We start from the raw sequence: 11,101 nt of genomic DNA, 5'->3' as shown, positions 1-11,101 counted from the left end.
AACATTAGTTGAGGTTTAAATATAGTGTATCATGATAAATAATACTAAAATAAAACTTTCATTTTCTTAAAACAAGTAAAATATTTTTTTAACTATCATAAGAGCAATGGTCACAAACAAAGAATAAAATACATTAGTTCAATTTTTGAAAGTATTATCTTGATGCAAAAAATAAAAAAATAAACACAATTTAGGTGAATAGAGTTACTTCTTAAAAGTAAAATAAAAACTTAAACATTAGCACATTCGTTCAAAACATAACTTTGTTTTCAATATTTTACTTATGAAATCAGAACAAAAAAAACATTACTTTCAACATAAAACCTTTTAATACGTCATAATTAGTTTAGTAAACCTTAACAATACTTGAAGTTTGATAGTTATTAAACTTCCGAAAAATCAAATAATCTACATCCCAAATAATATCTACAAATTAAGAAAACTTAATACAAATTTACTAAAAAAATTAAAATAAGTTAATTAGCTTTTTTTTTGTGAAACATCATAATTTTAAAAATATAGAATTTGCCAGTAATCTTGTATTTGACGTAATAAATAAAAAATAAAATATTTGATCAAGATACTAACTAGCATGGCGTATCTTGGGTAGCCAAAGGTTTTTAAAAATCTTATCCAGGTCTTCTTTATTTCTTCCAGGATTTTTAAAGCACAAATATTTTTGTTGATATTTAGTAAAAACATAAATTTAAGGTATAAAATGTTTGAAACAGTATAAGATTATTTAAAATACACTGCTGTGCTATTTGAATGTGTTTTTGTTGTTAATAAAATTTCAAGGTCAGAAAAAAATATTACTAATGGTAGATATTTTGAACCTTAGAAAAATTTCATTACTTTACATGTAAAAGTGTTTTTAGAGAAAAGATTTTTCCAGGTCTCTCGGTCATTTTTAATTCCTGTTTTTTTTTTAGATGCCAGGTTTTTTTTGCCTAATTTGTCAAACTATAGGTTTAATGACCACCATGTATATCAGGGTTTCCCAAACTTTTTTGCTAATGGCCCCCTTTAAAGAGTTTGAAAAAGTAATGGCCCCCTTCAACATATAGATTACTCATAAACTACAATAAAATACACATAAGACCTTTTTTTTTTTGCTCTTCATCTGAAATTCAAGAATATCTAGTGTAAGTTTCTAAACTGCCATAAAATACACATAAGACCTTTTTTTTTTTTTTTTGCTCTTCATCTGAAATTCAAGAATATCTAGTGTAAGTTTCTAAACTGCCATAAAATACACATAAGACCTTTTTTTTTTTTTTTGCTCTTCATCTGCAACTCAAGAATATCTAGTGTAAGTTTCAAGTTATGAACTCATGGCCCCCCTGTGGCTCTTTTACTGCTCATGCCCCCCCTCTTCCCCCTTTGCTGCTCATGGCCCCCTGAGTATCTGTCATGGCCCCCTAGGGGGCCACTTGGCCCACTTTGGGAAACCCTGATGTATATTAAATAAACAAACCTTATTTACATAAAAATTATTAATAGAGAAAACTTAACTTTTTAATCTTATTTTTAGGAATCTATAGTTTCAGCTATATAATAATAGTTTAATTAAAACTACGAAGTATTACAAATAAAAATGGATGAGCTAACATAATTATATATACCAGCAAAACAGATTTACACTTATTCACTAATTTGTTAACTTTTTATTTATTTACTCATTCTCGGTATTTTTGCATGAGGAGCCATAGAGTCTTGCCATAGCTGTAAAAAAAATTAATAATTAATGTATGATTATTTTAGTAAGTTTTAATAAAAAAGTAACATAAGTAAATTTAGAAATCATTTAACTCATTCATAAAGCTTCGTTGGTTGGAATAAAATTCACAAACGATATATTAGGTTACACACAAATTACTTATTTTCAAAGCATATAATTAAATCTAAAAGCAAGAGATTTTTGAGACAGATCGTATTTTCATATTATAAAAAATGCTTCATACAAGTAAACAATTTAAAATAAAACCATTCAGCTAGTATATGATTTAAAGTATATTCTCAAAAACAGTTAGACTTAATAAAATAAAACAATAATTAAGCTAGGTAAAAATCTTGTTTGTTTCAATAATTAATTAATAGTTTTAATCAAAATGTATTTTAATGGTTTTATTATAATCTTTTGCCAAAAAACTTTAACTATCAATTTATTAATATCTTCTGTATATATTACAATATATACGTTTTAACATTTTTTATATTTGTTATTCTTTCTTTTTGCATTTTTAAACACACTAATATAAAACATACTTTAAACATGTTTTATAATATTAACAAATACTATTTTACGTACATTTAACATTAAATGTTTGACCATCAAACTATATCCAGAATCTTAATTAACTTAAGTTAAATTAATGTAAGTAAGTTATAAAATATTACAATTTTGAAGATATGATAAGTTTATAAGATTTTTTTTTTTTGAAATTTTTTTTTGTTAGAACCTTAGAAATAAAACCTTTGTTGTGATAATTTATAATATAATATAATTTTAAATAACTAAACTTTAATAATAATAATAAATTTCAACAAACTTGATCTTGCTTGTGATGATGATAGTTTCTACCGCTAGTTGGAGTTGAAGAGTTGTACTAAAAATTAATATACATTATTAAATACTCGAAAAAATCAAACAAATTATGAAACACCACTGTTTAAGAAATAAACATCAGCAGCCTTTTACAAGTGACGGTCTAGCTAGGTTTTATTTTTCTATATACCAAAATTTTCAAATTAAAAAATCTATAAAAAACGTAAAAAAATAATATTAGATGCAGTTTTATATTGAAAAATAGCACTGTTGGTAAATAAAGGTGAATGTCAGTTATAAACTTAAATTTCACTTGCTTTGTTGTTTTCAAGCTAAAAAATACACATATTAAACAAAAAATACTTTGCACAGAATTCTGTAAAGACAACTGTTTGCCAACCCTTGTTTAAAATGTAAAAAAAAAAATCGATAATAAAATAAACTAAAAACAATTGTTGAGCAACTTATTTAAGAAGTACAAAATTAATAAACATTTATATATTCTATTGTTCTAACAAGTATTAATTTCTATTATTGAACATTTTGTGCATATTAGTAAATAGTTTTAAATATCTTAGTTTGGTTTATATATTTTTATGCATGAATAAGTTGTTAATCTCACACAAAACAACATTATTCGGTGCATTTTTTATTTTATTAATATTTGACAAGGTCGCAATTTTTTCCCATTGGAAACCTGTTAATCAATAGATTTTTTTTTTTGAACTTTTATTATTATTTACATTGATATACAAAAAGTATAAAACACAAGTTAAATAATATATTTCATAAATTGTAAATCTTGCACGCACAAACAGTATTAAAATAAATGAGAAAATACAAGATAACTTCTACATGCTTCATTTAAATCAAAATAATATTGACAAAGTTTAAAAAAATAGTGACGGCCAATAAACTTATAAAACCACTGTAAATCAAAGTTAGTACATAAAAGATACTTATTTCCGAGCAAAATAATTACAAAAAAGTTTATAAGTAACTTTTAACCTTGGTACTATAATTTTTAAAAACCAATTACTTTAAAATTACCAAATATAAGGATTTAAAATAGTTTGGTTTTAGTGAAAGCGGAGAATTGTTTTCAGGTACATATCTGGAAGTCTTATGCATTCAATCTTTAAGACCCAGTTTATGTAAGCATAAAAGTTCGTATACCAAACTAGACTTTTTAAATTCTTATATTAAGTAATTTTGAACTGATTGGTTCCTTAAAATTTTAAAAGTTTTGTTTTATTTTTGTTGTTAATTTTTATCGCTGGTTTATCTTAGTTTGATTTTAATCGAACAAGTTTTATTAGTACAGCAAAGTTCTTCAGTATTAGCATTTAATTAAGTTTTACACTTGATTATTTTGTCATTTTATATTTTTATACTTTATAACTACAGTAAGTGTTATATCAATTTCAATTAAGTTTAATTTAGTAAGATACAACATTTGACAAGTCTTACTTAAAAGTACTCAAATAAAAAAAAATGAAGTGTGTTTTGTTATAGTTTTTAAATAATTTATGAACTGAAAAAAAGTTGTTCAAAAGCAAAGTTAAACTTAAAATTTTTTTTTAAAAACCTGAAAACTTTTTCAACCAACTTACTTAGTCTAAAAAATTGTTACAAAATTTTTTTTTTTTTATTTAAGTTATATTAGTTTAAATTATTTTTAAACCTGATTTGGTTTTTTCATTCTCATCTGATTGTGTAGAGAGTTTTCGTCAATTCCTAAAAAAAATTAAATATTTACCAAAATATTAATTTTAAAATCATTATAATACTACCAAAAAAACAATAATTTGTGTAAAAAATTATATTACGCAATCAAAGATCTTAAATTATACTTGAAAGTAATTTAGTTGTTTCGAATTGTAAATACTTTTACGACATTTTATTACTGTTTTAAAAGTTAAAAAGATAAAAAAAGCAACGTATAAGCATTTATTATAATATGACAGGGTTGCCACTGGTTTTTGGAAAATTTCTTCCAGGTTTTTAAAAGTACACGTTTTTGGGTTTATTTTTAGTTTAAAGTTAAATTTAAGGTAAGAAACTGTGTTAAATAGTATAACAACATAGGAAATATACTGTGAAGCTACTTTAAATGTTTTTTTAATAAAAAGTTTTTTGATGATGACAAAAAATTATTTATATTATAAATTTTTTATGTCAAATTAAAATTTTACAACTCAACATGTAAAAATTGTTTAAAACTCCAGGTTTTTTTCAAAAATTCTCAAATTCCAGGTTTTTCCTAGTTTTTTAGCCTACACTGTCAAATTCTAGGTTTTTCCAGGATTGCAGGTTTTGTGGCAACCCTGATATAAAGACAACATTTAACAGTGTAAATAACAATGTATGTATACCTAAAATTTATAATGTATAGAAAATTTACCATGTCAACAGCCAACTTATAAAAGTGTGGGCAACTTATAAATATTTAAATTTTTTTAACAATTTTCTAATAATGATACTTTATAACAATATGAGATTATAAATTCTAAATGATAACTGGTAATAAAAAATTTCAAGAAAGTTAAGACTATTTATTATCGATTTAATTTAACTTATTAGAAAACTAAAACGAATTACTATAATATAGTTTAATAGAAACATAATTATTACAAAACTAATGAGTAAACTAGTTTTGTAATAAAAACAATCTAATTACCATTTATTTGTATTTTACATTTTACTTGGCTATATATAAATACTGCTATTAAAGGAACTAATTTAGTCAACAAAACTTATTACATAAAATTCAAATTATTTTAAGAAGTTAATAAAATATAAAGTTTGTGTCAATAACCTACAATATTTCTTTAAAAAATTTTTTTACGTAACTGGTTAAAATTTGAATTGGAAGTTTTGAAACTTAGAAATACTGAAATAAACAGCAAAAATAATTTTTAAAAACTTTCAATAGAATATTTTCTAAAACAGAAATTTGTAGAAAAGAAGCAAATAATTTTTATTGAGCAAAAAATAACTCAAAGGGAAAAAAAAGTAAAACTTTAATTTATTTAAAGAGTAACAATCAAAATTCTCAATTTACTTCTAATAAAAAAAATTACAAATTTGTGATTCATGAATTTATTAATAAAACAATGTTTCACTAAACTAATAAAATTAATGAGATTTTTAGTTGTAATAATACACTTTTCAAAAATAAATTTTCTCATTATTCTTATCGTTTCATAAATAAATTCTCAAATAATTTGTAACCATAAAATACAAGTTGAATTTTACTCCAATAAAACCTTAAAATTGATTTCAATCAATGATATACATTGAAAACTTATTTTGATCAATGTAAAGTAAACAAAAAATGAGTTTTACTTTCATAAATCTTTAAAATATTTCAAAAACTTCTGTTTTGATCAAAAAAGTTTATTTGTTTTTTAATAGTAAGCAGACTGGGTTAAGGCATAAACTTAAATAAAAACAAAACTGGACTTAGAATTTAATATCAAAAAAAAAATTCTTAAGACAATTACAATACAAATTTGCGGAACTATGGAATTTGAAAAAATATTTTGTTAAAATATAAATAATATATTTAAACTGATAATTTTTTTTTGTCAATTAAAATGTAAAAAAAAAAAAATTATGTGGCTATATAGTTATTTGTCTTAACTAAAAAAAAATTGCTCAATTTACTGAAATGAAAAGAGCTTATTTAAATTAAGATATGTGTACATAAATTTATTTATTGTACTGTTGTATATTTGTAAATAAATTCAAATTTAAAAGTAACAAACTCCTTAAACTGTTAATAAACTCCCTTGTTTTATTTTTAAGATGCGTTAATTGATTTTTCATTACAATGTAACATTAAACAAACATTTATTTTGAAAACCTGAGTATTTTAGAAACTATTATTTTAGTTCAATCAAAAAGTTAAGTTTTTAAAAGTTTTGTGCGGTTTTACATGTTTAATATGTTGTCAATGATAGCAGATTTGCGGCTTTTATACATAAAATTTTTTGAATGAATAAAATTCGATCATGTGAACTTTAATACAATAAGTTGTAAAAACTTTAAAGTTTAAAAATTTGAAGGTATGTATGTGGAATGACTGTAAAGAAAAAACAATATAATCTGTGAAATATTAATTAATTTTTATTACATGACACTCAAACTTTACGTTTTATTAAAACCTTAGACGCTAATTAAATGACACAAAAACATTTTCTTAATTTAATTTTTTAAACTAATTTCCGCTTACTAATAATAGTTTTTAACATTTTTAAACCAACTTTGTTGCTGCATTCCAATCGGTTGCTGCCTGGTCGATTGTGACGTCATTATATTGTTCTGTGACGTCATAATGTGGTACTGATGATACTTATTGCTTTGTGACGTCATCATGTGAATGTTTTGCTGGTGGTTCTCGCTGATTTAAAAATTAAAACTTTTTTAAATAATTAAAACTATATCAAAACAAACATAATAAATAATTTTAATTTAATAAAACAATAATTTTTATTAAAAAAAAATTGATGAAGAATTTTTTTTTATCCATATGATAGATGAAATTTTACTTTTTAACGATTGTTAAAAATTTTAAACTTTATAAGATTTTTTTCAAAATTTCTCAAAATCCAGGTTTTTTAAACCTGAACTGTTAAACTCCAGGTTTTTCCAGGATTCCAGATTTTCTGGCAACCCTGAAAACACTTTGATTAATTTAGAAAACAAATATAAGCTATCTAATAAACTTTAGTTAAATAAACATTTCTTGGTAATTATGAATTAAACACTTTTTAAACCTTAAGAAATGTACAATACGGCTTTGGAGATTGTATTTAATTTGAAACTTATATGTATTAATTTTATTTACTTTTATAAGTATTAATTAAAAATATTATTAGTTTATTATACTGCTGAATTTGTTTTTATAAATATAAAACTTTATGTACAATTAAAGAAACAAACAATTTATTATGTTAAGGGTTGCCACTCGTTTTTTCCAAATTTTTTCCAGGTTTTCCAAATTTCTTCCAGGTTTTTATAAGTAAACATTTTTGGGTCTATTTTTAGTTTTAAGTTAATTTCTATAAAGAAACTGTGTTAAATAGTACAAAAACATTTAAAAGATGCTATAAAGTTACTTAAAAATGTGTTTTTTAATAAACAATTTTTTGATGATGACAAAAAAAAATTATTTATATGATAGAATTTTTGTGTCAAATTGAAATTTTAGTACTGAAAATTGTAAATTATTAAAAGTTCCAGGTTTTCCCAAGTTTTTTGATCAAGATTTAAGGTTTTTCCAGGTTTTTTTCAAAATTTCTCAAATTCTAGGTTTTTCCAGGTTATTTTTGCCTAAAATGTCAAATTCCAGGTATTTCAAGGTTTTTGCAGGTAAAGTGGCAACCCTGTATGTTGTTGAACTTATTTTTTGATATAATATGTATTAAAAAAACAAACAAACAATTTATTATGCTGTTGTACTTGTTTTTTGATAATGTATATTAATAAAACAAACAAACAATTTGTTATGTTTCTTTTATTAATATATATATATTAAAAAAACAAACAAACAATTTATTATGTTGTTGCACTTATTTTCTGATAATAAATATTAATAAAACAAACAATTTGTTATGTTGTTGAACTTGTTTTTTGATAATATATGTATTAATAAAACAAACAATTTATTATGTTGTTGAACTTATTTTTTGATAATATATATATTAATAAAACAAACAATTATTTATGTTGCTGAACTTATTTTTTTTAATAAGTAATAATAAATAAAACAAACAATTTATTATGCTGTTGTACTTGTTTCTTCATATTCTCATCGTTCAGTAATCTTTTCAATTGCATGAAATAATCATGTTTCTTTCCTTTCAAATTGTCAAGTTCCTTGTTCAATCCTATGATCTGTAGAAGTATAAAATTTAATAAAACTTTGTTACATATATCAAGCGAAAATCATGTGCGAAATTATAAAAAAAAATAATTTTGTTAATTTACGCTTTAAAAGAAAAACTTTTGTTATAGATGCAAAACAACTTGTAAATTAATAAAAAGAATTAATAGAAATAAATAGATAATATATAAAAATTACTACAATATTGTAGATATTTAAAGTGATTGGGAGTAAAGGGCACTTTTTTTACAAGTTGTACTAATTTATAAAAAATTAATTTAATTAACAGTTGCCTTCTACCATTTTTTAAATTTAAACTAGTTTTGGAGAAATAAAGGCACAAGGACTACAAAGGTTGTTTTTAGATAGAAAGATTACATTAAAAAGACAATAATAATACCTTATCCTCCAGTTTTTAGTACTTTTTCCTACATTTTTATCAGTCTAATCTTAGATACTAATATATAATGCTGTATAAACTTCTGAAGTTTTGAGTAGTTTTCTTTTGGTCATGAAATGTTTTATTTGTTTAAGTCTGATAAAAATGATACAATACAATTATTTCAAATAATGCAAACAACAGATCCTTAAAGTACGCTGCTAATTGAATTGAAAATAGCTAAATTAAATTTGTATAAGAATTCGAAAAAAAGTAGCTTTTTTTTTTTGTATACTTACTCTTAATTGTTTTAAATACATTTAACTAAACTTACTATATCTGAAAAAATCTTTATGGTAATCAGGTTTCAGCAAGTTAAAAAAGAAAATATTAAAATGTGCTTATGAAAATTTAACTTTACTAATGTTTTTGAACAATAAAAGTTAGGCAATAGATTATGTTTTGAAGATAACACTAAAGTTTAAAAAAATTTTTGAAAACAAATTCATATTAAACTTTTGAGTTGAGAAAAATTTTTGAGTGCAACTGGCGAGCAACAGTTTTCTGACTTATTTTTTTAGTGTTTAAATCAGGGTTCCCAAAAAGGGCTAAATGGAACCTCTGTGGGCCATTATAGAAATTTAAGGGGCAATAAGCAGCAAAGGGCCACAGAAGGTTATGATGTCATAATTTGAAACTAACATATTCTGGAGTTTATGATGAAGAGCAAAAAAAAAGTCTTAGGCTTTTTAATGATAATTTTTCGAGAAATTTTGTTGGAGGGGCCATAGCTTTTTAATATTTTTAAAGGGGCCTTTTGAAAAAAGTTTGGGAAACCCTGGTTGAAATAGACTCTCTAAATAAACTGCATTGTTTGTTATAAATAATTGAACCAAAGTTTTATTTTTTCCTGAAAATTTTTTTTTTAATAAAAAGTGAAGACAATTTTATATACCCTCAATGGTACTAATTACATTTTATAATAAATAATTACACCTTATAATTTGAAAACTGTAAAATACATGATTTTTAAATATACCTAATATTACTTGAATATTTTTAATTAAATGATTTTTAATATTGTTGGTAGTTGATATTTCTTTTTGATAACCAGGTATTTAATATCCTGAATTGTAGATATTTCTTTTTAAATTAAATTATTATACCTGGTTTTTAATATCCTCAATTGTTGATATTTCTTTTTCTTTTTTTCTTCTTTTTTCTTCTTCTTCTCTTATTTTCTTCTCAAAATTTTTTTCTGCTTCTTCAGCCTCTAAAAAATAAAAATAAAAAATTATTGTTTTAAAGTAATTTTACTATGTTGAAATTTATCTTGTCTTTAATATACTTTTTTTATCAATTTCGATTATGCTCCTTTTAATTCTTATAAACCTGAATTTAAATAAAAATAATTAGTGCAAATACAGAGTGTTAAAAAAATTATTAAAAGTTAATTTTTTTATAATTTTTTATGGTGTAAAATACGAAAAAATTGCATTCTTTATTATGTAAAACAGCTTTGAAATTTTCATTAAAACAATTAAAAGCATCTTAAAGATTTATTTTCTTTAAAAATATTTTTCTAAACCATAAAATTTTTCTAAAACCAAAATTAATAAAAGAACATTAATATTCAATATTTAGCTGAGATTATAATTGAGTAACTTATTGTGAGTAGATTCAGTACTTAAATCAGTTCGAATAAAATTCAAAGAGTTTATTAGGAAGTTTTTTAATAAACTATTGTTTCAATGGTCTCAGACTTTAATAAAAAACCAATACTTAATGCAAGTACATAATGAACATGTTTACGGAAAAAGTCTTATTCAAGTCATTTATGAGTTATAAAAAGTAATTTATAAATTTAAACCAAGTTTTCTTTTTTGTCTTTCCCTCCTGATATGAGCAATCAAAGCTTTCTCCATTTTCTCTGAAACAGGCTGCCTCTCATACACTTGAGTTGGCACTTTTGTCACCATGGCTGACTTCATTTGTGTATATTTATGTTTATTTATTTATGTTCCGTTAACTTCTATATAAACAGTTTACTCTGTTTGTTGGTTTCATTAAATCTTAAACTCTCTTTATAAAAACATATTATTTGAAATAATTTGTTAATTGTGATCTTATCATAAGGAACTCACTATCAACTTCAATGAAAAAAGAATCTGGTTTCATAGAGTTTAATATTTTGTAATCAAATTTACAAAACTCAATTGAAAACTTAAACAAAATAAAATTTTTATCTTTGATTTTTTAAATAATATACATTTTAGTTACCATG

The 11,101-nt window shown here is 22.7% G+C and overlaps 1 protein-coding gene across 1 annotated transcript; it reads right to left on the bottom strand.

Annotated features, from left to right (window-relative positions):
• Positions 1–1,410: 1,410 nt before the first annotated feature.
• Positions 1,411–10,854, bottom strand: LOC145840871 (uncharacterized). The gene is made up of 7 exons (XM_082948209.1): positions 10,688–10,854; positions 9,984–10,090; positions 8,328–8,449; positions 6,817–6,953; positions 4,233–4,285; positions 2,553–2,609; positions 1,411–1,725 (listed from the first exon to the last, which is right to left on the bottom strand). Exons 1-7 carry the CDS (start codon positions 10,806–10,808, stop codon positions 1,672–1,674), a joined length of 651 nt encoding a protein of 216 aa, XP_082804335.1. The 5' UTR covers positions 10,809–10,854; the 3' UTR covers positions 1,411–1,671.
• Between the last annotated feature and the right edge of the window lie 247 nt (positions 10,855–11,101).

The sequence above is a fragment of the Thalia democratica genome, chromosome 7, assembly GCF_965202585.1.
Source record: "Thalia democratica chromosome 7, ktThaDemo2.hap1.1, whole genome shotgun sequence".
Classification (NCBI taxonomy): Eukaryota; Metazoa; Chordata; class Thaliacea; order Salpida; family Salpidae; genus Thalia; species Thalia democratica.
This window is presented reverse-complemented; position numbering and strand designations above follow the sequence as displayed.

What these genes read in the sequence shown, in the direction of transcription:
- LOC145840871 (XM_082948209.1), bottom strand. Translation starts at nt 10,808, where the DNA reads ATGAAGTCAGCCATGGTGACAAAAGTGCCAACTCAAGTGTATGAGAGG. An exon ending in TTGAGGATATTAAAAACCAG is followed by an intron (nt 8,450 to 9,983) that starts GTATAATAATTT and finishes ATACTTCTACAG; the next exon opens with ATCATAGGATTGAACAAGGA. An exon ending in GATTGGAATGCAGCAACAAA is followed by an intron (nt 4,286 to 6,816) that starts GTTGGTTTAAAA and finishes AATTTTTTTTAG; the next exon opens with GAATTGACGAAAACTCTCTA.